Source organism: Cercospora beticola, chromosome 1 (genome assembly GCF_033473495.1).
Source record: "Cercospora beticola chromosome 1, complete sequence".
Lineage (NCBI taxonomy): Eukaryota > Fungi > Ascomycota > Dothideomycetes > Mycosphaerellales > Mycosphaerellaceae > Cercospora > Cercospora beticola.
Genome location: NC_088935.1, coordinates 5,417,353 through 5,442,931, shown reverse-complemented (window position 1 = coordinate 5,442,931; position 25,579 = coordinate 5,417,353). Strand labels below are relative to the sequence as shown.

Below are 25,579 nucleotides of genomic sequence, written 5' to 3'. Positions count from 1 at the left end.
GGTCTTCAAAGTTGACGGGACTGATCTAACAGGCAAAAGAACGGTGTCGATACGAACGCAAATGTATCAATCTACCGACGATGACTATTATCGCCAACCAGGCAATGTTCCAACATCATTGACCCGAAAATAGGGTCCTCTATTTCCCCTTGGTAGCCGACTCGTGGACACGTCACAGTGGCAATACGCTCGAGTGCAAGCGCGCCGCCCTACGAATGCAAGATGGCCCATAACACCACGAAGCGACCAGATCCGCCAATTCGATCAGAGCGGAGCAAGGAGCCCAGCCCATGATCAAAGCCAGACTCAGGACAGCGTTCCTTCTTACGTGAGCCGTTCTGTCAGGCACACGACCTCCATTGTTCTTGGATCCCGTTTCTCCGCAGCATATAGCCTTTCGCTAGGGCAATATACCCATACCATTCCATTCGATCTCGCCAGGACGTGTCGCTCACCTCACAGCGTGCGCGCACTATTGCTGCGACAGTCTTTCTACCTCGCCGGAAGTACTCTCGTAGTTGGCCGGGAATGGGATGCCTGCATCAGGAGTGGTGTGCCCAGGTCTTGCCCGAAAGTGCCAGCAAGTCCCCAATTTGGTGCTGCTGCGTCAACATTTCCCGACTATACCGGGACGTCGTGCTTTGCAGTTCACCTCTTGCAGATCCGGGTCAGTCGCCCAAGCACGTTTCCCAGCATAGTCGGAGTGGGCAGGACGTCTCCAGGAGAGCTGGATCCCCATCAAAGGCTGTTTGAGTGGTCGGGCGACTAATTTGATGTTCTTGCTATAGTCCTTGCAACGACGGCTGGGTTCTGAGATGTCGGTGGATGACGTAGCCAAGTCGCTGTGCTGCTCTCGCTTTGGATCAGTAAGGCGAGAGGAAAGAAACCGACCTGTTGAGCAGGAAATGTTGAGCGCGGAGTCCAACAACCTGTCCGCAATTGCCAGCAATACCTGAGCCGCGCCACAGATCTGTTGCTGTAAGGGAGAACATCAGAGCGGTCGTCGGTCGACACAAAAACGACGTCGTATTCGCGCGTAGCTCATCGAGCTAAGAAACGGCATCCATACCATCATATGACGCCGCTACGATACTGTCGAAAGAGAACCGCCCAGATCCTGACTATTACTCCCGGACTCCAACGCTACCTGTCTCACAATCCTGCCGATCTATCTCAAAGCTCTTATTCGTCGTATATCCGTCCTCGGAATCGTCAAAGCTCATTGCAACTTGAGAGTTCTGTCCACTTCTGAGCGACATGTTCCTCATATTCGCTTAGACAGTGGACTTGTTGCTCATCTGGTACGAATCAAGTCGCTCCTCTTTGTATTCGGTGTTGCGACTGCGCTTGAACTCGCGGAACTCGAACCAGGATGCGAGGAAACACCAGACGGCCAACTGACTGAACGCGAGAATGTCAGTCAAGGTTCTGCAAATCGTGGCCATTGCTCGACGCCAAGCAGGACTCACTTCAACACTCCTGCGACACCCATCACGCCCCAACTGAGATAACATCCAACTCCTTTGCAGCTTTTCAGATTCGCTTGGAAAATCAATCCCATCACAGCTGCCCAGAAAATGATTTCGAGGAAATTGATGATCGCGTATGCTTTCAAGCTCTTCCACTTCCTGAGAAACCTCGTGTGCTCCGACAGCAACTCGTAGCCGATCAATATCAAGCTCTTGGCTCCCTGTTCAAATGTTAGCATTCGCAGTTCATGCGAGAATCATCAGTGGCTCATGCCATGCCGAGCGCGATAGTGTTCGCTCTTGTCCTGGGTTGATTCTTCATGAAAAGTCGGGGTACTGAGAGACCCATTGCAACGACGACCAGAATGATGTACACGATCTGTACCGGAAGCTTGTAACGAGCTTGGAAGTAATCCTTGAAGGCCATGATGGGAGTCGTCGACCCGTCGACTATGAACAGCTCGGTTGCTGAGTGTTCGACTTTCTGGCTGTTCGCTTGTCGACCGAAGCTTGAATCTCGTTCCAAATCTCAGGTATCTGGTGTTATTCTGTTGGCTTGAACTGGTTGTCGTGCTTTGCAAAAGGCTGCTGACACCGAATCCATCTTCAAGAACACTCCCTCCTATATACGACGACAACCAGGCAGACGTTTTGAATGTATGTTTGCTAGCCTCGCATTCAAAGCGAGCTCCCCAGATTTAGATCTCAACTAACCGGGGCAGAGAGATACGGCTAGGTCTGGGCGACTTCGGAACGATCGGAACGAATGCGAAGCACCACTCCAATGGCTTCAAACTGTTGCTTGGCAACGCTTATCTGCCGCCGGATGGCGATGCAATGCTGGTCAAACATCATCGGACATGTCGGACCCGTAACTCCTGCTTGAAGGGGCTGACAAAGGCACATCACATAGTTCAAACAGGCTGCCTAGCCAGCAAAGTGAGGGGCCATCACATCAGGGGACGAATTCAGACGCTATGCATTCTGTTCGGACGATCCGAAAGCACAGGAAGCAGAAACATGCGTGCATAAATTGCACTACGAACGGCAGTGTATCTGTACATCCTTACTCAACCAAGCACAAGAAAGGCACGAATACGTGCCTGCCGCCATTGACATCCTCGCAGCCTCGTGTCAGCTCGCCAATGGCAAAGAGTACAAAGTGGTTGACTGGCACGGGAGCATATCGGCCTACCGCTGCCACAATTTGACAGCCACAACTGCAGCGTCAAGTACAGACTCCACAAATTACCAACTCGCAAACAATGCGACCCAGCTGCGGAAAGATTCTGTATTCGCACACGAGGCGTGCACATATGGCGTACGTGGCTGGGCAGTGCATCGTCGGGCTATGCAACTGTCCCTCCTCTCCCATCTGGTACATGTGCGATAAGATCCAGCCCCTCGTAAGGCCCGCTCTCACGATCTTGGCAATGATTAAGACAGATCAGGGTCTTCTTCGCTTTGTCAGGGTGTCCCGCAGCTAGAGTGTTGTCAGTGCTTTCCAAATTCTTGGGAGCACTCGTAGACTTCATGAAATTAACATTGATGCGACGATGGAGGATTGACAGATCACATCGTCCGCTGCTCATGTCGCTCATTATCATGAACAAGACGGTAAGTGAGCACAGTTCGATCTGTTATATGGGAACGTTTGCAGTCCGTTCGCTCTGCTGCTATTTCCAGGACGTCGCGCAACTGCATCACAATTCGGAGTCCGATGTCACATCACGTCAACTCCCATCGCAACGGAACTGCCGCACATCCCCGAATTTCCTCAAGATTTGCATTCGTTTATTCGATGAATCGACGGATCTCCAGCAGATACGAGATGAAGAGGTCCACATCTGCCACAATTGACAGAATGCATACGGAAAGGTGAGATCCGACCTAGGCAAAATCGAGCTTTCACTGTCTTCTTGACATACTTATTGGCCTCCTGTCGTTCATCCTAGCTGGGAACTCTATACAAGCTACGGGACCGTTCTCTGGCAAGCAGACTCTCTCATTAGAGTCTGCTACACACATTCTGCAAGCAAATTTGACGCATTACAAGCGAGAATACCACAGCTCTCAAGGTGAGACTAATCCCGCAGGGCATGCTCTATCATTCAATCTCACGCCACCTTCATTGTCAGTTGGCGTGAATTCCGCAATGCGTGGGATATAGCTATTTCCCTCCTTCTGATAGTACTTGAGACAGTAGTCCGGCTTTGCCGCGAAAATGAGACACGGTCCGATGCCTCGTGGAGCGCCTTCGCCCTCGTTCTTTGGTGGAGAGTTCAGACATGATAAGCGACAAGTGTCATATGTCAATGGGACCACGCCATAATCGAACTCGTAGTAGGTATTCGCATCGATAAACGGCGGGATGTGATTGAGCGAGAGGCAGGTCGGCCCCGAAGCCGCGGAAGTGGTGGTTGTTGTCTGATAGTCGGCAAGTCAGCCACGCTGTACACGAAGTGTTCTACGACCAACGCGTTCAAGTGCTCCATGAAGAAGAAACATATCATACCGTCGTCCGCGTAGTTGACGTGGTCGTCGTGCACTTGGTGGTAGTCACCGGCTTTGGCTTCTTGCATCGAACAGTATCGCCTCGGCCAGTCTTCTGCAGGTACGAAGCGCTGTCACTGCGATAGTAGCACTTCTTGCTTGTTCTGCTCCATTTCGCATCCAAGCAACACGAGTCCGCAGCGCAAGCCTTCGCACAGTCGTCGAAGCAGGAACGCCAATCGTTCTTGTAGCTGCCACTTGTGAGCTCGTAAACACAATGACGAGTACAATATCGACCCCTGAGAGAGATGGCACCATTCTTGCACGAGCTGCTTGTCGTGCCCAGAGCCCTTAGATCTGCCAGCGCACCAGTCACTGGCATCACGGCGAGCAAGAAGCGGTTGAAAATCATGTTGCGGTAGAAGGCCGGGTGGGATGTCGTGTCGTCTGGTGCAGCAGAGGTCTGGGTTGGTTACATGGCGACGGGAGATCTGTTCTTATACGCGAAAACACTTGCAACGCCATGACCCATGGGCCTGCCTGGATGGTGTGCGCTCTCGCTTGATAAAAGTGTATTCTTTGGTGATGTGGCACATCTGGATCAACGCCATTCGTGCACGCTCAAAGCTTGCACGAAGCTTCAGAGTGGCTGAACTCACTTCTAAGTCGGACTTCATCGCAATCCCTCCAGTTTAGGGATGCCAGGTGAAAATGCTGTCAGTACAGCAAAGAACATCATCAAAGCGTGACTGAACATCATTCCTGCGATCTGGGAGCTGCGTGGAACAGATGGATGTTCATGAGCTGGTGAGCTGCGGACCTCGCAAGCGTGTAGAGAAAACCACTTGCACGTGGCGTACACGTGGCGTTGACTATAACAGCTGATGGCCTGATGCACAGCTTAGCAGGAAAATGTACAACAGAAGTCGCTTCCTCCTGCCCAATACTGCTGTTCGAGTCAGAATTGCCCACCCTGTTATTCTCAATTCACGCCCATTCAAGGATTAAATGAAGCTTTGCACTCCTTGCAGATTCCCGCTTCAACTCGTCGGCCCAAGATCACAGCAATACACATACATATTTGATAGAGAGTGATGCAGGTGGGCTTGGCCAACTGATATCGTGGCGGGACTGTGGCTAGCTGGGAGTGGCGAGATCTTTGCTGGAATGGAAGCTACACTACAAACTGTCTGCACAATTATTCTTGCTTGCCAGCCAGCCCCAGATTCGAAAGGTCTTATCGGCCGGCCAGGTCCTGCGGAAAGCATGCGTGACGCTTTTGCAGCAATCATGGGAGGCGGCTCGAAAGCTGTTCCATCACGACTGAAGCAGCCATAGACCAAGAGCCGATGACGCTCTTCTACCCTGACTGGATCGGCCCTTGATGATTGCCAGAAGACGGTACGCAGAGCATGACGATGATTGTGTCAGAGGCCAGAAGCCTTCATAGGAGGCCTATCAATACAGAGCTACGAAGCAAAGTCTTCAACCGAAGCTTCGAAGTCATCAAGCTCGACCAATTCCGGCCCTTTCATTCCTGCTTCGAGCAACTCACTAGCTTCCTGGTCGTCTTTGCTCTCCCAAGATATTTGATTGAACAGTGAATCATCCACGAGATCTTGCTCACTTGTCTTGACAGCTTCGCCCGACACAGCTACGCTTGTCTCCGGCTCTTGCTCATGCTCTGCTGTCTTCGAAAGAGACAGACCCATCAGTGCATCTCGATATTCTCCCACTGATTCTCCAAGTCTATCTCTCATGTCCAAAAGGATTGCTGATCCCGTCTCAACATCATCTGCGGAGACTTGACAAGCCACTTTCGCTCTCTCCCTCAGCTCTGCATCGTCATTCTGCGCTGGGCCATACTGTTGACTTGCTCCGCTTCCTGACTTGGCCATCCACATCATCCACGCACTTGCACTCATCTCTGCTTCCTGCTCAAAGGCCCTTGCAACGTCTTCTGGTGTAATCTTGATCCCCCCGCCAGATTCAACAATCTTCGATGCAAAGTAGAAGCAGCTCGCAGCAAGTTTGTTGTGGCTCAGCGCAGGATTCCAGTTGTCCTCCAGTAGACAAAAGTCCATCAAGTTCAATGTCATAGTTTCCACATCCGGCGACGTGGGTAGATTGCCCTGAGAAACAAAACTGAGAGACGTCGGCTTCGATTCAAACAATTCAGTGTACACTCGCGTCACTTTTGGCGTGCCAGGGGCATCCTTTGGATCGGGATGAGCAGAGGCGATGATCTGTTGTTCGGAGGCATTCACTTGTTTGTCTACGCTTTCGACGTTTCGAGCGGGAGTTGGCCTGTGGCTACCGCGGCCGCGAGCTCTGCCTCGCTGTCCGCGTGTTGATGCAAATGGCTTGCGGGATGTGTGGCGATCCTGGGCAGGGTTTTGTCGTCTTGCTGCCGGAGCCACATTCTTCACAACTTTGGACGCCCTTCCTCTTCGAGTGATAGCCGGCATGATGAGTGCAACTAGTCTTAGAAGTCTCGTGTTGAGTTGCAAAACAATGGAGTATAATTCAGTCGACCAGGAGAGACTCATAGAGTGCAAGCGACTGACTTCTTTGTTCAACATTCTGAACTCCCGTATCCGGCACAGTCTGCATTATTGTCTGTTCCTCGCCCGCCAAGAAGCCTGATAGAGACAAAGGGAACCGCACATCTCCCTTGCATCGGTATGCACAGCGCCAAGACTTGCACCCCATTTATTATGCTCGCTGGAATAAACTGTACGATCCACCGAACCAGCACAGGAGAACAATCAGCGCAGCCTGAAGCACATTACGGAGCAACATGAGGCCGCAAGGTCTGAGTGATCCAATCAGGGGACATAGCGAAGAGGATTACGTCTCGTATATCTTCGAACATGGCGAAGTGTTATGTATCGTCAGAGAATCGAAACTGTGGTAGGACCCACGAAGTATATGTCCTTACCATCCAAATTTTTTCGAATTCTTTCCATATATACTACATCTGCCTCCCACCCCAGCATCCTCTCATAACAGTGATTCTCGCACCCAAAATCATCACCACACATCACTCCGATCAACAGCTCAAGCCAAAATGTTCAACATCTCCAAGCTCAAGTCCGCTCTCTCGGGCATAGTCCCAGAGACACGCCGCGCCGACAACCCAGAGCCCGCGCAAGGACCCCTCACTCCCCTTCCACCAATCGCCTTCGCAGCACCAATGTACGCCGGGTGCCCCGTGTACACTCAACCCGGCCGGCCATCCTACTCTCCAAAAAGAGACTCAAGCAAGCCACCAAGGAGACCTCAGGCCGACAAGAAAGCTGCAACTTCGCTGCAGCAACCAGAGCGGCGCCTCTCCTATCTCCGCCAACCAGACGAAGCGGCTGACCTCGAAAGCGGCCTACGCGATGCCTCGGACCCAGCCTCAGAGTTCAAAGAAGACGATGGCTTGCTAAGGCCAAAAGAGGACGAAGCCATCTCGGGAGAGACCACGTGGGAGCAAATCCAAGCTCTCTTCTTCACCTGTCCCATCTTCTTCGTGCTATTCGCTTTGGTGAAGATGCATGACATAGGGCAGGTGATCGAGCACTTCGGTCGTTATACGGGAACTCAAGGCAACGAGGAGGAAGGCGGGTTGTGAAAGGTCGCGCGGAGATCCATGGAGTGTTGAAAGGAGCGAAATTTTTGTTTCAATTGTGTATTGTAGTAACTTCATTTGAGCAGATTCGTGAAAATGAAAGTTATCTTCCGACTCCGGTTTCATGCGCACGTCGAAGGCCGGTCTGCATCGCCAAGTCCCAACTCGTCAGAGATAGGTGCAGGAGGAGTGACGAGAAGCATTGCGTGATCTCTGTTGAGTCAACGTGTAGCTGAGGGGCTGAGGGTGGCGATGGTGAAAAGGCTGGATGTTACTTACCCCGGAGATTGAAGGGCTCGGGCGTCTCGTGTCAATGGACATTACTCACAACGCAGTGCTTCCTCAGTGGTGACGGCCTGTCGAAGGGCCGAATAAGGAAAAGGCCTAGTTGCACCTTTGAAGAGATCCGTAGAGTCAATTGGCACTTCCCTTGTGTCTTGCCAAGTATCATTGAGTTGCCTTGGGTATGTGCTCTTCGTCAATTCGTTCCCTTCCCCATATTTGTGCTTCCGACGCTGCAGTCGCATGTCAGCCCCGAGCTTCGCATGCTGTTCTTCCAGAACAGAAGTAAGTGATGACACTTGCCCATGCCACCGCTTTACGTCAGCAAATGGCACGACCAGGAGCTCGCCACTCGTGCACAGCACTCCGTTGGCATGAATGTATCTCCCCCTCATCCTTTCCACTTCTCGTCTTCTCATCCCATTCCCATCCCATTCGTTCCAAAACCATCATCCCCATATTGCATGTAGTAATTGCTCGCCGTATAATTTCCCACACCGTTAGTCCCACCAGCAACCATCAAATCACCGCCCATCGAAAAGCCAAAAGGTCCACTACTCGCCCCGCCGTTTGCTCCTCCATAATCAATGGGTCCATTCATAGCACTCCCCGGCATAGGATTGTCCATTATCGCATCATGCGTCAACGAAGTCGGGTTGTTGTTCTTGATGACTCCCGCGTCGAACATCTCCCAGTCAATTGATCCGGGCATGTCGAGCATATCACCAATCATGCCGAATTCGGGAAGAAGGGAATAGTCTTGCGAGTTGGAGTTGGGGGAAGGTTCGTTCGAGTTGGGTCCCGAGGAAGAGGTGTATTGATTTGTGCTCATTGGACCTGTTGCTTCGCTCGAGGAGAGGCTTCTTTCCTGAGAAAGATGGGGCATGTAGAACGAGACAGACGGTCCTTGGGAATTCCCGTTGGCATTATGTGGTGCGTTATATTGCAAGCTCTCGCCAAGATCAGCAGTGTCGTCCCAATTGTGGTAAGATACGATGCCGCCGAAAGGCATCCCACCTGCGGTGTGAGTGGCCTTTGACGTCTGAGCAGGAACGCTTTGCGGCAGTGAGAAGTCAATGCCGAGATCATCGTTCGCAATACCCATTCCAGGTCGCGAGGGCGCCGCGCAGTTCATATTCGTTTTCCGCGTAGCATCAGGTTGGTGTGGGAATCGGGCTCGCACCTTGGTCAACATGGTAGACATGGCACGACAGGCCTTCTCCGTCTCGTCAAGCATGTGCTCTTTTCCGATCTGCTGAGGAGCATTACGATCACGCTTTCGTCCTGCAGCGGCGGCGGCGGACCAGATCTTGTGGCTCTTTTCCAATGCGTCCATCATGACACCTCGGATGGGACACATGATGAGGTTGGGATTGAGCACAGCTACGTTGTCGCCGATTTGTTGCGAAAGCTCCAGGCAGACAATCATAGCGGCGAGAAGGAAGTCGTGGGTCGAGATCGATCCCATGTACCACTTGACACTTTCCAGCTGACCTCCAGGCTGAGATGCAGCATAGATTTCGTGCTGATGCCGCAGGACCTTCAATGCGGCATCAACGCAAGATCTGCGACTGAAACCAATGCCGAACTGTTGCTCTTCGACGGAGAGTTGAGCGAATGGTCGTTCCATGTAACGTCGGTGTAAGACCATCTTGGTCTTGAGGTAGATCAAATCCAAGTTGATTCGACACATCACTTGCTCGGCCGGCTCGGTGACAAGTTCGCTCATATCGGGCATCTGCAGAGGAGGCGGCATCGCGGCTCTCGCTTCGTCCAGTCTTCTGTCAAGATCCATCATCTGTCCATGACATGGCGGCACAGTGGCATGGATGAGCTCGTTGACTTCTGCGAAGACTGCGACGAGGCCAAGCTTGGCACGCATGTAAGATGAAGGCGTGATCTCATCGACGCTTCGGTCGGGTGGCAGCACAGTGGTGTTGACGTTGAAGTCTCTGTCGAGCAAGTTCCTCGGCGGCCGCGTGTCGGACTGAATCCTCTTGACCTGTGGCAATGTTAGCTGATACGCAGTAGCTAGCAATAGTCTGAACCTACCATTCCTGGCATGCCAAGTTGGAACGAGAACAAGACGTCAATCATGCTGATGACAGACCAGATCCGCCGCCTCATCTCACCATCGAAGACGCTGATGCCGGGATGGTTGTCCGAATCTCGATGGTATCCCATGCGCAGGCCCAGTCTGACCACCAGGCCAATAATCAACCAAGCACTGACAGAGGCTTCGGCACTTCGCATGCCGGCTCCAAAGAGCATCAAGCACTCCATCGTATGCGCTTGGCCTTTGGTGTAGTCCGCAGCCACTACAGAGATATGCTATCAGTCTGCAATTCGTCTTTGTCGCGTCTGGAGTAATCATGCATCTGACTTACCAGCAGCAGATCCAGCCAGCGAGTGAAATTTGGTCATTTCAGCAAGTATTCGCTTGGCCGCGTCAGAGTCTGGATCTGCGTCACGAAGACCGAACGAGGTCTTTTGAGTCAGCAAGCATCACAACAACAGCAGTGCATGAATTATCATACCGCAAGCGAGAGGATGGCAAATAGCAGACCAATCCACATGGTCGGAGTTTCTCTCGGATCGCGCCAAAAGTTCCTGAAGACTGCTCAGTCAAAGGAGCGACCCATTAGCAGACACGCACGTACCGATACTGATCTTGAAAAGTTGGCGCATGAATGATAGGTTTGAAAGGATCTGGCGAGTTGAACCATAAGGCACATAGTCGATCTGTTATTCTCTTCTCAGGTATTGCTTTGATGAGCTGCTCTCTGGTCATTGCGCCGCCCGCACCACCGAGCATCAAGCCCAGATGTGAAGAAGTCTGATCGGGTGCCAGATTTTGCGAGGCCGCTTGGCTCATGGGAGTCGTGCCATAGACATCAGCGACAGTCCTCTCGGGAGAGTCTCCTTCGGCCTGCTCGTCATCTTGCTCGTCACCCAGCTCTCGCTTCAGGTCCGATATGCCGTTCAATATGGCTTGCCAGTGCGTCTCGCCGACATAGCTGATCTCTCCATTGCTGATGCGCAGCTTGCCAAAAGGCTTTGTCGTGCTGTCCACGTCGTCCTGCGCTTCGCCGTGTCCATTGTGTCCATCTTGCGGGGCATAGTCATCGCTATCGCTGGGTGGAGTGAGCTGAGTCGCAGCGCCCTGCCTGCTCTCTATTGATGGTGTCCGCGTGGCTGACGATTGTGTCGTGGCCGTGCTCTCCGCTTGCTGTGTCTGTGCCTGCTTCTGACTCTGCTGGTTCATCAAGTCCACCACGAGCGTCTCCAACTGCCGTATCCGCCCTTTGACATTCTGATTCGCCTTTTGCTTCTTTGGAGGTGGGACATAATGGCATTGGCCTTCGCGGCTCCTCTTGATACACTGGTCGCAGGCCGGGTCGTGAGATCGGTTACATTTCAGCTTTCCTTGCCGGCAGGGGATACAGGACAACTGCGATCGCGCGCGCTTCTGCTTGAGGTGTTCTCCATTTGCGAGCTTATTCAGCGCGTGGTGGGCGGAGTTGGAAGTAGGCGAGACGCTCTCGCTGGCGTCAGCGGGGCCTTGCGACATGATTAGAAGAGAGGGCGGGCGCGTGCGGTGGAAGATCGGACGATGGGGGCGACGCAAGTAATCAGATTAGTTGCGCAGCTTGGATGAGGCCTCGACAGAGCCAAGTGATCCTGCAGGAATGCCCACGAGCCCTTCTTGCACGCGTGCAGTGCTTGTGTTGCTCACGCACGCAGTCTGCCGCCTAGCGCATTGGACGTTGTTGTCTTGCTCTACTCACGCTCTCGCTCAGGTCGAATGGAAGACGTCGTCTTACGGAGGCCAATCCGGATAAACCGCTTCTCATACAGCCAATGTTTCCGATCCGAACAGCCTACTATCCATAGCTAGCTTCGCACCTTCGGACTTTGCTGTCGCAAACTATGTTGGTCGAGATGCTGCCCTGCTCATTCTTTGTCAGCACGTAGGATCGGCGCCGAAGTGGATCCATGATCATTGCTATTGGTCTGCCACTTCAACCGGCCGATTCCACACTTCGTACGGCCGACATCATCCTCTTCTCATTGGGACAATGCACTCTCCCAAGATTGTCCCTCGCTGCAGGGCAACTCTCACGCCCCTAGATATAGCTTGGCAGCAGATGACAGATACGATGAGTAAAGCACACATATGACTACCATTCACCTTGGAGAACCGACACCGGCGAAGGGGACGCCTAGTTACCGTGAACACGAACAACCAGGATGAGGATGCTTGTACGGCTAGATCGCAGAACTCCCGGGACGGACTCCACGCGGATATGATTGAGAATGGTATTGGCAGAGTGCACAGCATCCACCATTGCAGTATAAAAATGACGTGGAATTGATAGCATCAACTTCAAAGAAGACGTGAACCATCTCGACCTCATCTCCTAACATCTCAGCCTCACCTCTGTCCATATTCTCACTCCTAAAATGTCTCTCAAGCCACCCTACAATGCCTCAACCGCCCATCAAAAAGTCAAAGTCGCCCAAAACCTCTGGAACACCCAAAATCCCACCAAAATCTCCCAAGCCTACACCGCCGACTCCATCTGGCGCAACCGAGACAACTTCCTCCAAGGCACAGACCAAATAATCGCCTTCCTCACAGCGAAATGGGAAAAAGAGAAAAACTACACCCTTCGGAAAGAACTATTCGCTTTCACAGAAAATCGGATCGCTGTGCAGTTTTGGTACGAGTATCAAGATGAGAATGACGGGATGAAGTGGAAGAGGTGTTATGGTTTGGAGGATTGGACGTTTGATGAAGAGGGGAAAATGAGGAAGAGGCAGATGAGTGGGAATGATGTCGAGACTAAGGAGGAGGAGAGGTGGTTCAAGGAGGGGCTGGATGTTGATGCGGTGGAGATTGGGGAGGAGCATTGGTGAAGCAAATTATGTTGTGATTTTGGTTGGTGTCAGCAGTATGAGGTCGTCTTCTTCTTACCAATTACAAATTATATGATATAACCCACTTGATTCCAAACCACCATTCTATAACGAAAGTCTTGATATGCTCCATAGCTCTTCGAGTCCAGTTTTGCTGGGACCAATGTGGATCCTCCATTAGAGCCTTGAAGCGCTCAATCTCTTCCTGAGCTTTCTTGGAACCAGTGAGTGGGACGCAGCACGTTGGCGATAGTATCATCGAAAAATAGAGCATAATTATGGCGCTTAATGCTCCTAGTATGCCGAAAGGCACAGCAAGCAAGATCCTCAAAGGCATCTTGTCAAAATGGTACAGAACTGCACTGGTTAGGAACCAGATTAACATTGGCAGCAGGAACCAGATCACTGCCTTTTGCTTGAATGTAGACCACATTACGGTCGGTGCTCCCATAGTTCCGATGGCAGCAATGACGAGCATAAAAGCGATGCAAGAGGCGACGAACAGGCCAGTCCTACGGCAGGCGTGCAACAGCAAGAGCGGCAATTCCATGTATTCGAACTCCAAGAATAGAAGATTGTTTTTCCCTAGAGGGCTTTTCCAAGGATAAGCTCTCCCGACCAGGAATCCGCTCTCGTAAGGGACGAAAGTAGAGTAGTACATATCCGTCCAAAGTATAAGGGTCGTCCACCAGGGCAAGGAGATTGCTTGGTGGAATCTCAATCGCAGAAACCTGCTCACGTTATCGGTCGGCCAGAACTTGACATGTGCCCTGATTTTTGATTCGGATCCTGGCATGCTGAGCTCGAGCTCTGCATCAAATTCTGGTAATGAATAATGTTCATCAGCTCGTAGTTCGAAGCACAGCCGTCCCTGGTTCCAAGCACCTTGGATGGATGTGCTCTTTAGCCCAATGTTCAGAGTGCATTTGGAATCGCAAAGGATGATTACATTTCTCTTGCTCTGGACATATTCTTGAGATCGATCGGGCATCGGATCGCGTAGCACGCTGAAAGTCTTGTAGGGACAAGAGTCGTAATCGTGGGCACTTATACGCAGAGGCTCCACGTGAAGGCCAGAGCCAGAGCCATCGACGGCGTAGAGGTCTGACCGGGGAAAATCTAGAGATTGAAGTCGCATGGCTAGCACGATCTCAGGCTTGTCTTCGAGGGCACATCTCAAGATCATAAATCGTTTCACCTTGTAGTCCGAAGCGACATTGTACCATCCAAAGAGAGTGCGTGTTATCTCGTGCCTATGTTTCCACCGTAGACCGTCGAATCTTCCAACTATCCTCTGATGGAACGTGACCTCGCGTGTGCCAGCCCGATAGCCAGTTGCAACGTGCTCGTTGCGAATAACGATATTTCCACATCCCCGGAATTCTTCGGGAGATTGAGCCAACAAAAACATCGTGTAGTAAGTGGCAACGCCGTAGGTCCCCCTACTGGACTTGAATGCGAAGATTGAGTCATCTGAGCCAGTGCGAAGAATTTCATCCTGAAGTCTCTGGAATGCTTTGATGCCCTCTCCGTACACGACGGGTATGTTGACGCCCATAAGTCCGAGCAGCGAGTACTACGATGTGGTCAGCACTGAAACAAATAGAAAAGAAGAAGAAGAAAAAGAAAGCCGAGCCTCATTATCAAGCGTGTGGAGGTAGGCAACGAAGTAGGCCATCTACGCTTGAGTGCCGCTGAGCGACGCACATACCGTGCGATCTTCAATCTTTGTACCTGCGCGCGATCAGCGGCACCATCCTTCGAAGTGGCAAATTCTGCTTACTTGTGCGTGCTGATGCCCAAGACATCTTCTGCGCCACGCTGAAGGTATCTAAAGGTCTTTGCTCCGTCCAGAGGGACTCGTGTACGCCTGTCAGTCCTGAAATGTCTGGGACGATATCCTCGAGGTCACATATAAAGCGCCATGACTGACTGTAGAACCTGACTTGACGCGGGGCGATCATCTCTTGCAACGTCCAAGCTCGGGTGAACCACGTGCATTTCCTAAAGGCTTCACGGTCCCAGGTGTCCCATATAGATGGTATGTGATCTTCGTTGAACGCTGCGACTGAGGGCTGCAACCCGTTCGTCGTAATTGCATCGGCAATATCAGCTTCAGCTGTGACACGTCCAAAGTCGTTGAACACTGTTCCCGGATCGGGCATGTCGTGGAGATAGACGTAGCAGACTTTGGCCTCTTTGTACCATTAATACATGGAGTTGATGGATTCTGTCAATTCTTGACTGCTGCTCTTGTCAATACATGCGGTATCTGCCCAGACATGCGGCAAGCCATCAAGTACAGCTTGCCGGCGACACCCTTGTAACTTGTTCCAGCCAGCCTTGGTGTCCAATCCATCCTTTTGGTTTACGATATCGGGGTATCTGATTTCTTGTTCGTCTTGTGGCAGCCATCTGTGGGACAATATGGCGTACTCGTTGCTCTCGCCGTAGGCGTTGTCCAGAACAAGTTCCTCGCCCCCGGCGCGCAGAAGTCTCATATTGCCACCCTGCCACCAAAGTCGGCGGCACGATGGAACGCTTGCTCGTTGTGACCTGGTGCGATGAAGCAGTAGCTGGGACTACGAGATGTCCAACAGGCAAGAGGTCCAGGGGCTCAGCCTCGTCTCAAAAAGCTCAACGAGGCTGAGACCGCCATCTCGTGCGCGCCACATACGTCCCTCAGCACAGCCACTGTATGCACGATGGGGGAAAAGGGGAACATCCAGATTCGTCTACTCTCGAGGCTTGGTTTCCTCAGCACATGGCTGTCCGATTCCTTTTCAGCGCTGTGATCAGATTCGACACGCCTCAAAGATGAATTCTAGCGCCAGATGCTAGACGAGAGTAGCAGATAGGGAAAACGAGATGGAGGGGCAAATAGCAAGACTGAAGAGATGATGGAAGCGTAGAACTTGTGTAAAGAGCGGATGATTGAGTGCACCGTTTGACTTCGACCTGGAGGCAGAGAACGAGCATTGGTGGACGTCTAGCCTCTGCCCTCGGTATCAACAGCGTTGCGCTGATGTCCATCGTCCGTCATGCGCCTTTGCTAGCTCACTCCGTGCACTCTCTTGCGGAAGAGATTTCGTGTGTCTGATGTCCGACGATGTGCCCGCATTTCGTTGGGGCCACTTTCCAGTTGATTGTGATCTGGTGTCTTTGACCTGCACGTTTGGTCTGCCTGCCGCAATGGATGGAGATGGAGACATCTTTCAGCATCGAGTCATGAAGCGGCGACATAGAACTGAGACGACAAGCAGTGTGTCGTCGGAGCATGATGAGCCTGGTGCTGTATTCAGTCGGCGGCGGTCTGGGTCAAGGTGCTGGCGGAGTGTCATGGATCACCACAAGCAAGAACTTCGCGTCTGTATCTCCAGTCAGCATCTCGCACGGCACCATTCCACATTCGATTGTATTTTCGCATACCCGGCACGATCACCACCTCATTCTTCTTCGTCCTCACACGCAACAGCTTCGCCTCATCATGCTCCCCATTCAGGTCCTCTATCATCTCTCCCGCGCCTTGCACAAATTTGTACACCAGCCGCGCAACCTCTTCAGCCTTTCTAGTCCCTCTCTTCTTCACTCCATCATCTGCTCCATTTGAAGTCGGTGGGCGCGCTTCCTCGTCGGCGTTGTCCGCATCGGTGACCAGTCCTGAAGAGCGCACGATAGCTCCAGTATCGCGGGCGAGGATGAGGGTGCCTTGGACTCCAGGACGCTGCGATAGCCGCGACAAGAGCGCTTCTGTCTCGGCAGATGGCGATGGCTGCTGGGATGCCATACTTCAATTGTCCAACCGCAGCATGGCCGTGTCGTGTTGTCAAATGCAAACAAGATGCTAGGGTCGTCGGGTGAGCAAGTGCAAGCGGGCGAGTCTCGGTTCGGGAAGATCGTCCCGCAACTCTAAATCTGAAACTACTCTTGCTTCACTTCCAAATTACTGTTCGACATGTGAAAGCAGGACCTCGCGAGCCAAGACAGATACCAGACGAAAGCGCGACATCACACACGATGGGTTCCTCAGCCAAGAAGAAGAAAGAGAAGAAAGCCGACTTCGCCAAACCCAAGCTCAAAGTCGGGAAAGCACGACCGAAAAATACAAATGCCACCGATACCAGTTTCTCAACCAAATCTATCGTCTTGAAACAGCAGTCCCTCAGCGAAGGCACTCGAGATGCTGCGGCACTCTTCCACCACAATCTGTCCCTTTTGAGCAGTCGGAACGAGACCCAAAGGAGAGATGCTCTGACATATCTCATCACGGCAGTGGCAGCTGCGCCGAGCGGGAATTTGCCGAAGCCTGCGTCGGGTGTGTTGGCTAAAGTCAGCCCTTTGATCTTGGATGGAAACTCGGCGGTACGAGGTCAGGTGCTGAAATTGCTGAAGCTCCTGCCAGCTGGACAGCTGGGAAACCTGGAGCAGACTGTGCTCTACACTCGCGCTGGACTGTCACATCTTTCGAATGACATTCGTTTGACCGCACTGGACGTCCTAGACTGGCTGCTCGAGGCGAACGGAGAGGCGGTTGTCAGCCAGGCAGGAGGATGGGTGAAGACTCTACAGACTTTCCAGAATTTGCTCTCCTGGCAAGGGACAAGCAGCAGTGGAGTGGTTCAGAATGGAGACTGGTCAGCAACGAAGACGAAAACAAATCTTGGCAGTAACAGGCTTCTTGTGCATCAGCTCTCGACGCTGGCGCACTTCATCAATGCTGGACTCATACGGCCTCCGCCAGATCTTCAAGCGGAAGCACGAAGAGCAGCGGCCTTGTTTCCGCTGTGTCAGACAGACTGTCATCTGCTGTCAAAGAGGAGCAACCCTTTTGGGTATCTCAACCTGTTCGGCGCGCCGCGAGATGTGGAAGGCGAAGTGTATGATGATCCGGATGAGAGGATGAATGTGTTCCTAGAGTTGAACATGCACGGGGCGTTCCAATTCGGCGTGCAAGAGGCCAAAAGAGAGGGAGGCGAAGTAGGACGAGCTGCCAGCGCTGTTGACAAGGCGCTGAGGCTCGTCGAAGTGAGCTGAGCAGATTTGGATGCTCCATGACGCATTTGAGGTCGCTTAACAGGAATGTCTCACCGCTGTTGCACCACGAGTACGAGAACGAGGATGCTGGGAAGTCTTCGCTGCGGAAGCCATGACATGGAGATGAAGTTTGGCGTTGTAGAAGCAGGACTGATGTCTCAGTGCGAGGACAGGCCAGACCCTGATAAAATCGAGGTCAAGATACCGGTGGAGCCAGAGTTGTCGGCGTGAACGCAAAGCAAACGATGGAATTGAGTATGCTCGTACTGACTGGTTTGCCTCCACGGACATAACAATGACCGTAGCGGCTACTTTCATGGACTGCGTGTGCCTAATTGGTGGAGGCGCTGAAAGATCGGTGGAGCGAGCATAGACGTGGCGTGCCTACCCTCGAGGACCCCTGCTTTCGCGCGCTAGCGTGACATCCGCGTTTGCAGCAGCAACGGCAACAATCGATGCAGAACGAGTCGACTTCCATTCAACGCGTTGCAACATAAACACGTCGCTCACGATCTTCACACACGAGGCACAAAACTGCCCGCCATGGCAGATCTGCCGGACCTCCCAGGCAGAGGCACCTACTTGACAAACCCGGAATGCCTTCAAACTCTGTCCTGCACCGACCACGAGTTTACACTTCTTAGAGATGCTGTACTGTCAATCGGTACAAAGCCCAGCTTTGATGGCAAAACGCTCTTTGACCAGGACCTTCGGAAATTTGACTCTTTGGGGCGACATCGGCGGAAGCTGTGGGCTGAAGTCGAGAGGAGCAACCCGCTCTTCGCAGAACTGCTCGCAGGCAAACGACAGAATTGCGATGCAAAGACGTGGTCAGAATACGTTACCAGGGTCAAGTCAGCCATAATACACATCGTGGTAAAGCCATTGAGGAAGAAGATAGCTAGCACCAACGGCGCGAAGTCGATACCGAAAAAGCGCGGCAGCACATCCGAAGTGATCGATCTTGACAACGACACGGAGCATGCGAATGAGCAAGTGAAGGAACTCGATACCACGCTCGGGTCAGAAACCAGTGGACGCCCTGAAAAGAGACCAAAGCTGTCTTCGCGGATCCCGGACGCGCCTGAGATCTCCCTATCTGCTAGCAGGAATACCACTCCACTTCGTAAGAGTGTTAACTCACTGGAAGGGGCCGAAGAGATCTTGGATGACGATCAGCGTCACTCTAAGGAGATACTTCCCCCTCACGACCAGTTCTCCGACGAATGCGCCAGCGGCTTCGCAAACAAGATGATGCAGCTCGTCAAACAGCATCTAGAACAGCGTATCGCAGATCTGGAGGACACCTTCGAAGCTCGTGTAGCAGTACAAGTCACAGCAGAGCGAGCAGAAATCGCCGAGGAGCGCGCAGAGCAAGCAGAAGAGCGCAAAAATCTGGCTCGCGTCGTAGAAGAGCAGGTGAAAGAAAGAGTCTCTGCAGAGAAGCAGAAATTGGAATCTGCCATCATGGGAGAAGCTGAAGCTCAGGTTGCTGCCGAGAGGAACGAGATTGGCATTCTGGTCGAGCGAGAAGTGCAAATGAGACTGCCAGAAGAGAGGATCAAATGGGAAGAGGCAGTTGCAAAGCAGCTGAAGAGCTTATTCTGAAGCAGATGGCAGTGTTTTCCGCAAGGAAATGCCGAAACGTACGCACGTGCAAGCCAGAGTCAGCCAAGTGAAGGCAGACTGGAGGACTGAAGGCAACGGTACCTCACTGGCTATCTAGCTGCAATTGGAATTCTGATCAGATTGACATTGGTCTTGTAAGAAAGCATTCGCTGCACGACCTGCATCTGAAGGCATCAGTAACAATGAGGTTGCCCCATTGCGCTCAAACGCGCCGTTGAAAACAATGCACCCTGCACCAAAATGATTGTGTTTGCATCTCGCGTGCTGCATAGCGCCATGTTGGCGTTTGCAGCTACAATTGCAACGACAAGCGTGTCGGCTTTCACTCTCACTCATCAACATTGCAATACTGCATTCGCCATGTCGACCTCACCACACGGCGCGGTGAAGCACACCGCATCGTCCCTTCCACCCTTCAAAGGCAAGGGGAACAGAGGCTGGCTCTCCAAGGCAGAATGCCAACAAGTTCTAGCTTGCGCCAATACGGAATACGACATGCTTCGGCAGCAGATCAAGTTGACCGGCCAGCAGCAAATCTTCGGGGGTAAAGCGCTGCTTCGCCAAAACTTGAATGATTTCGACCCAGATGGCGCTCACCGCGCGCGCCTTTGGGCTGAAGTCGAAAGCAGCAGCCCCCTCTTCGCGGAACTGTTCTCTGGCACTCGCCAGAACTGTGACTCATCGACGTGGAACCAATTTCTCGGCAGAGTCAAATACAGTATGCTCAAAAACTTGAGCAAAAGATCAGAGAGCGCGTACAGCGATGACTCAGAATTCACGGACACGACGCAAGGTACGATCTCGTCCGGCGGAAAGATGTCGTCGATTCCTAGCAAGCGATCCAGTGGATCTGAAGACTTCGACTTCGACTTGCACTCCAGGCCCTCAAGAAAGCGCTTCGAAACATTCAAAGTCAGAGATCGTGACGATGGCTTTCCCAATCATGAAGATGAGGTGTCTGCCGACGAAGCCATGTCCGATTCGGAGGATGTTATCGCTGTCGCTCCCAGGAAGTCGAAGCCACTGAGAAAACATTTCCAGGTGTCCACTGCCCCTTCTGCAAACCCTGCCAGCTCCATTCCGCTGCCCGGGAGCACCGCTCTCTTCGCCGAGCCTGATGAGCTGTCCATTGACAACCGACACTCTTCTGTCGAGACCCCGGGCCGTCATGGCCAGCCCATCACACGAAGCGTGGGAGTCGAGGTTCAGCAACTGTTCAACCAGCGTTTGGACGAACGCACAGCAGCGTTGGGCCTCGCGTACGACGCTCGTCTCACACAACAACTCGGAGCAGAGCGCGAGAGACTGGCTGCTATCTTCGAGGATGCAGTTCAGAGAAAAGCCCTGCAAGAAATCCAGAAGCACGAATCTGACCGTGAGAAGGAGGCTGAGGCCAAAATTGCTGCTTGCAAGAAAATATACGAGTCTATGATCATCGAAAAGGAGGCTGAGGTTGCTGCCGAGAAGATGGAGTTCGACTCTATCATCAACGGGAAGGAGGCCCAGTTCGCTGCTGAGAAGAACAAGCTGGAATCCTTCATCGAGGAAAAGGAAGCCCAGCTTGCCGCAGTGCACCGCAAGTGCGAAGCATTTATCGAAGAAAGGGAAGTTCAGCTCGCTGCCGAGAAGACGCAGTTCCAAGCTGACACCAAGGCTGAGGCTGAAGCTCAGATCGCTGCGGCGAAGGCGCAGATCGACTCTATGGTAAAGGAGCAGGTACAGAACGCAATGAAGGAAGAGAAAGCCAGAATGATGGAGTTCTTGCAAAGTATGTAAAATCGCTGCGAAGCAAGTGTCAGCGATGGTGGCTCTGTTATCTGGTGCAGCGCCGCAGTTGCACTGTTGTCCTTCGAAACTTTGGCAGTGACTACCTTTTAGTGGAGGAAGCGAGTTGGAAGCGCGAGGCTTCTTGCTGCTGCTACGTCCTTTTTTTGGTGACCTTGTACATACACACTTGGAACAGATAGCAGCACTCAACAGCGAACTCGTTCAATACAGCATTCTGTGAGTCAGAAGTGTGCTTCGTGAACAGCGCCTCTCAGGCTGCCTGTTCTTCCACCGCTATCATCAGCCTTCACATCCAACTCGCCCACCACACTATCCACATCCTTCCCTCAGTTCCGGAGTCGTCAGAATTTCCGTTGACAACCACCTTCCCAGATCACACCATTATTACTTGCGCGACACATCACCCACGCACCGAACACTCCAAGCGATCCGCCATGAACCCCAGCAACTTCAGCCCGGCCGCACTCCCTTGGATGCCTGGCAAGATGAAATCATGCGACCTTTGCAGTCAATGGTTCAGAGTGGGCGAGGACATCAGTCAACACGAATGCGTTCCTCCTAAAGCCAACGAGCCAGACATCAAAATCAAGCAAGAGCCCGTTGAGGCTGGCAGCTCTGAGAGTCCGCCAGTCAGCCCAGTCACCAGTCCTACCTCCGCAGAGCGTCCAGGTCGCAGAGGCAAAGCGAGAGGATTCGAACTACTTGCTGATTCTCCTGCCACGCGTAGCAACGGGGAAGAAGGTACAAGCGAGGATTCCAACCCCGAAGGAATCACAGACACTGAAGACTGGACTACAGATTACCCTTCTCGACTTTACGGCCCAGATGGATCCCCTTTACCATCACAACGCACTGGAAGACGTGCGCCTCCGGCATCTGGACCTTCTCCCAGCCAAGGAAAGAGACCAAGTCCAAACTCAGATCGCGCCAACAACAAGAGAAACCGTCCTTCTGCAGAATTTACCTTCTCTCCACCACAAAGGACTGGACGTCGTGGACCGAGAGGAGCTGCTCGACCATCGCTTGACAGCAACGCGGCGGCGGCTTCATCGCCAAATCCTCCTGCCCAGCGACAAGCTCCGGAAGTCGAAGTGGCTCAAGCAGTCTCGCGCATGGTCCAATCTAGGGTGGATGTCGTAAGTCACAACGAGCGCCTTTATGTTGAGCGCATGATTGCCAGCAAGCTCGACGAGTATCGTCAGAACGAAGCGACTCGGTTCCATGCAACTCTTGTTGCGAAGTGGAGAGCAAATTATCAGCAGGTGAGAGATTCTGAGCTCTGCATGAATTCTACTGTTCCCTTTGGACTGGGAGAGCTTATGTTTGACTGTGCAGACTGTGACCGAATTGACGGATGAGAGGTTCAATCATCGGTGGGAGGAAATGAATGATGGCTTCAAAATGACTGGTCCAATCCTCAAGATTGTGAGAGAGGCGGTCGACCAGAGATTCAATGATCGCGTGAAGCAATTGGGTGACAAGCGAGGATCGGAGCAAGGTCTGGGCGAGGTGAAGGACGAGGTCAAGGATGAGATGCAAAGGAGGCTGAAGATGCATGAGAGAAATCCGATCCTGGAGCAGCTGATTGGGACTCAGCCCGTCAAGAAGAAGTCGATCGAGCGTGAGGCAACGAGTGTTTCCAAGGACGAGGATGATGAGCCTGTTGAGCGCGGTCGCAGCGAGAAATGAGCCTGTGACGGATGAAGGCGAAGAGTTGCTGATTTCGCAGAATGACATCGAGGGATGGGAAGAGGGCTTGCAGAGACAGGCGAGCTGTTGGGAGCTGATGCACGCATAGGTAGTATTGTTATTGCTAAGCTGAGTTGAGTCGTTCGATACCTTGCCATTCTCTTCGCTGAGATGCCCAGCTTCATCACACTGGAAGACGTCTGTCTGCAGCAATGGCAGTGCACGATCGATTCAGCACAGACAGTTGCGAGAATGCGATACAGTATGCGAAGTGGTGCCGGATTGGTGTTGCGACACAGACCGTGTCTTATCACGGACGTTGGTTGTCAAAACAGGACGGCGGAGCAGACTCCTTGACCGCTTCAGACGGCGCTCTCGTACAACTCGGCTTCCAAAATGCCGGCGTGCTGACGAGGTGCGCGGCAGGCGTGGCGGGCAAGAGCTCTCAGCTGAGGATGATGAGGCTATCCTGGAAGCGGCAGCATCACGTTGGCAGTGCATTGTGCGAAAGATGCAACAAAGTGGTCAGCACGGTGCAGGAAGCCCAGCCTCGGATCGCGCCGAACTGGGCCACTGCCTGTTCTCAATGTGATTCTCGTGCGGCCGTGGTCGGGAGAGGCGAGTTGCCGGATCATCCAGTGTAGACAGCGAGAGGCAGCAGGATTTTGCAGCTCCTCATACGCGATGATGCTGGCAGAGTGGAAGAAAAAGAGCTGCGTTGTGCAATGGCAATGGCTGTGCAGGCTGCTATTTTGTGCTGCTGCAGTAGTCGGGTGGCGACGAAGCGTAGGGTTGCCTTAGCGCCGTCGCGAGCAAGGGTGAAACGCGAACCCTGAATTGAATGCAGCAGCAGAACAGCAACAACTACAGACGCCTGCGCCCACTCTCCTTCTTCCATACCCTTCGCGACTTTGAGACATTGCACAGGCTCGACCCCGCCTCGTCTGTATATCACTTCCCATTTCCATTGTCCGCGAGCCAGCACGCGCAGCAGCATTCCACGGGACGGAAGGACAGGCAACCGCGAGCGGGCTCAGGAGTCGACCACCGGACTGCCACCACGCACGCCAGCGGCACAGAGTCAGGCGCCAGGAATTCACATCAGCATGGCTGTGAGTAAGCACTTCATCATGTGCAGCAAGATGGCGGGGCGCAAGAACAACAACATAATACCACCACCCAGGCACCCGTTGTGTTGTTGTTGTTGTGCTTCCCACCTCCCACGCTGCCACTTCGAGCCATGAACGAGCGAGAACGCGCACTGACAGCGACATGGCGACACAGTACAACAACACATATGGCGGCGGTGGCTACGGCCAAGCCAACCCATACGATACCGACAGCAGCGGCTATGGCCAACCTCCTCCAGCCTACGGCGGCGGCGTCGAAATGCAACCCCTCGCACACAATGGCGCTCCGTACTCGAACGAACAACCCCAACGCGACCCCAATCAGATCCTGAACGATTGTCGCGCCGTCGGCCGAGCCATTGACGACCTCGAGAGCCGCTTGGGAGAACTGCAGAGACTACAGCGATCCTTCATCTCCAGCGCCGGCGTCTCTAACAAAGATGTCGACGCCCTCAGCGCAGATATCATGTCAGGATACCGTGGATTGGCAGATCGCGTGAAGCGCATCAAGGGACAACCAGACGCAGGCAACCCAAGAAACAAACCACAAGTCGATGCGCTTGACCGAAGGATACGAAAGGCCATTCAGTCTTACCAGCAGACCGAAGCCGCCTTCCGCAAAGAGGTGCAAGAGCAGCAACGTCGTCAATATCTCATCGTGAAGCCAGATGCGTCAGAAGCGGAGATTCGCGAGGCAACAGAGGCGGGCGGTGATACACAAATCTTCCAGCAAGCTCTCATGCAGTCGGATCGCAGAGGCCAAGCCAACAGCACATTGCGCAATGTCCAACAGCGACACGATGCCATTCAGCAGATTGAAAGGACCATGATTGAATTGCAACAACTGTTCCAAGATCTGGATGCGATTGTTGTTCAGCAAGAAGCTGCCGTTATGGATATTGAGACCAAGGCCGAGGAGACCTATACTCACATCGAGGCGGGCAATGTACATCTGGACAAGGGTGTCAGCAGTGCTCGTGCCGCGCGGAAGAAGAAGTGGATTTGCTTGGGTATTTGTGGTGAGTATCAAGTCTTTCTGCTTGTCTCTCTTTCAGCCGATACTAACACAAATCATAGTCGCCATCATTCTCGTCATCGTCCTCATCATCGTCATCTACGGAGCCACACAAGGGTGGTTCAAGAGCGACAACAACAACAACAATAACAACAACACGACCAATGCATAGATTCCCGGGGATATGAGCTGGGCTCATTCATCATCAGATTGGACATGGGGAGGGCGTGTAAAATTACTTTTTCAGTTTCCTTTTGTGTTTGCGTGTGTGCGAGATACCAGAGTACGCCTATTTCTCTTTTCTTCTTATTTCATTTCTCCTTGATGTCATGAGATGAACAGAGCTCGCTGGGTACTGGTACTACTACTACTATAACAACAGAACAGAACAGAAATAGTGTGTAATACAGGGGCGGAATAAGTCCTGAAAGAGGTCTTTGCTTACAAAGACGAAAGACTTGTCTTGTGCGTATCACTTAAGACCCGTGGTGGACTGATGACACTGCGCTGCCTC

At 52.6% G+C, this 25,579-nt stretch overlaps 13 protein-coding genes across 13 annotated transcripts; 7 read left to right on the top strand and 6 right to left on the bottom strand.

Moving 5' to 3' along the window:
• Nucleotides 1–1,274: 1,274 nt before the first annotated feature.
• RHO25_002158 (uncharacterized protein) lies at nt 1,275–1,896 on the bottom strand (the record flags this gene model as incomplete). The annotated part of the gene is made up of 3 exons (XM_023594748.1): nt 1,275–1,401; nt 1,470–1,690; nt 1,807–1,896. The coding sequence occupies 3 exons, from the start codon at nt 1,894–1,896 to the stop codon at nt 1,275–1,277; spliced, it is 438 nt and encodes a 145-aa protein (XP_023459252.1).
• A 3,535-nt stretch (nt 1,897–5,431) lies between these two features.
• On the bottom strand, nt 5,432–6,430 carry RHO25_002157 (uncharacterized protein; the record flags this gene model as incomplete). Its single annotated transcript, XM_023594747.1, has 1 exon — nt 5,432–6,430. The coding sequence occupies one exon, from the start codon at nt 6,428–6,430 to the stop codon at nt 5,432–5,434; it is 999 nt and encodes a 332-aa protein (XP_023459259.1).
• A 602-nt stretch (nt 6,431–7,032) lies between these two features.
• RHO25_002156 (uncharacterized protein) lies at nt 7,033–7,581 on the top strand (the record flags this gene model as incomplete). The annotated part of the gene is made up of 1 exon (XM_065602183.1): nt 7,033–7,581. The coding sequence occupies one exon, from the start codon at nt 7,033–7,035 to the stop codon at nt 7,579–7,581; it is 549 nt and encodes a 182-aa protein (XP_065458255.1).
• Nucleotides 7,582–8,275: 694 nt separating this feature from the next.
• RHO25_002155 (uncharacterized protein) lies at nt 8,276–11,431 on the bottom strand (the record flags this gene model as incomplete). Its single annotated transcript, XM_023594746.2, has 5 exons — nt 8,276–9,862; nt 9,913–10,178; nt 10,248–10,347; nt 10,398–10,470; nt 10,521–11,431. The coding sequence occupies 5 exons, from the start codon at nt 11,429–11,431 to the stop codon at nt 8,276–8,278; spliced, it is 2,937 nt and encodes a 978-aa protein (XP_023459258.1).
• Nucleotides 11,432–12,324: 893 nt separating this feature from the next.
• RHO25_002154 (uncharacterized protein) lies at nt 12,325–12,780 on the top strand (the record flags this gene model as incomplete). The annotated part of the gene is made up of 1 exon (XM_023594745.2): nt 12,325–12,780. The coding sequence occupies one exon, from the start codon at nt 12,325–12,327 to the stop codon at nt 12,778–12,780; it is 456 nt and encodes a 151-aa protein (XP_023459261.1).
• Nucleotides 12,781–12,841: 61 nt separating this feature from the next.
• RHO25_002153 (uncharacterized protein) lies at nt 12,842–14,945 on the bottom strand (the record flags this gene model as incomplete). Its single annotated transcript, XM_065602182.1, has 3 exons — nt 12,842–14,356; nt 14,492–14,514; nt 14,564–14,945. The coding sequence occupies 3 exons, from the start codon at nt 14,943–14,945 to the stop codon at nt 12,842–12,844; spliced, it is 1,920 nt and encodes a 639-aa protein (XP_065458254.1).
• Nucleotides 14,946–14,987: 42 nt separating this feature from the next.
• On the bottom strand, nt 14,988–15,281 carry RHO25_002152 (uncharacterized protein; the record flags this gene model as incomplete). The annotated part of the gene is made up of 1 exon (XM_023594744.1): nt 14,988–15,281. One exon carries the CDS (start codon nt 15,279–15,281, stop codon nt 14,988–14,990), a length of 294 nt encoding a protein of 97 aa, XP_023459260.1.
• An 817-nt stretch (nt 15,282–16,098) lies between these two features.
• Nucleotides 16,099–16,567, bottom strand: RHO25_002151 (uncharacterized protein; the record flags this gene model as incomplete). Its single annotated transcript, XM_023594743.1, has 2 exons — nt 16,099–16,148; nt 16,210–16,567. The coding sequence occupies 2 exons, from the start codon at nt 16,565–16,567 to the stop codon at nt 16,099–16,101; spliced, it is 408 nt and encodes a 135-aa protein (XP_023459255.1).
• Nucleotides 16,568–16,797: 230 nt separating this feature from the next.
• RHO25_002150 (uncharacterized protein) lies at nt 16,798–17,814 on the top strand (the record flags this gene model as incomplete). The annotated part of the gene is made up of 1 exon (XM_023594742.1): nt 16,798–17,814. The coding sequence occupies one exon, from the start codon at nt 16,798–16,800 to the stop codon at nt 17,812–17,814; it is 1,017 nt and encodes a 338-aa protein (XP_023459254.1).
• Nucleotides 17,815–18,357: 543 nt separating this feature from the next.
• On the top strand, nt 18,358–19,422 carry RHO25_002149 (uncharacterized protein; the record flags this gene model as incomplete). The annotated part of the gene is made up of 1 exon (XM_023594741.1): nt 18,358–19,422. The coding sequence occupies one exon, from the start codon at nt 18,358–18,360 to the stop codon at nt 19,420–19,422; it is 1,065 nt and encodes a 354-aa protein (XP_023459257.1).
• Nucleotides 19,423–19,803: 381 nt separating this feature from the next.
• On the top strand, nt 19,804–21,219 carry RHO25_002148 (uncharacterized protein; the record flags this gene model as incomplete). The annotated part of the gene is made up of 1 exon (XM_023594740.2): nt 19,804–21,219. The coding sequence occupies one exon, from the start codon at nt 19,804–19,806 to the stop codon at nt 21,217–21,219; it is 1,416 nt and encodes a 471-aa protein (XP_023459256.2).
• A 446-nt stretch (nt 21,220–21,665) lies between these two features.
• RHO25_002147 (uncharacterized protein) lies at nt 21,666–22,920 on the top strand (the record flags this gene model as incomplete). The annotated part of the gene is made up of 2 exons (XM_023594739.2): nt 21,666–22,493; nt 22,567–22,920. The coding sequence occupies 2 exons, from the start codon at nt 21,666–21,668 to the stop codon at nt 22,918–22,920; spliced, it is 1,182 nt and encodes a 393-aa protein (XP_023458089.1).
• A 1,106-nt stretch (nt 22,921–24,026) lies between these two features.
• Nucleotides 24,027–25,237, top strand: RHO25_002146 (uncharacterized protein; the record flags this gene model as incomplete). The annotated part of the gene is made up of 3 exons (XM_023594738.2): nt 24,027–24,032; nt 24,205–25,069; nt 25,128–25,237. 3 exons carry the CDS (start codon nt 24,027–24,029, stop codon nt 25,235–25,237), a joined length of 981 nt encoding a protein of 326 aa, XP_023458090.1.
• Between the last annotated feature and the right edge of the window lie 342 nt (nt 25,238–25,579).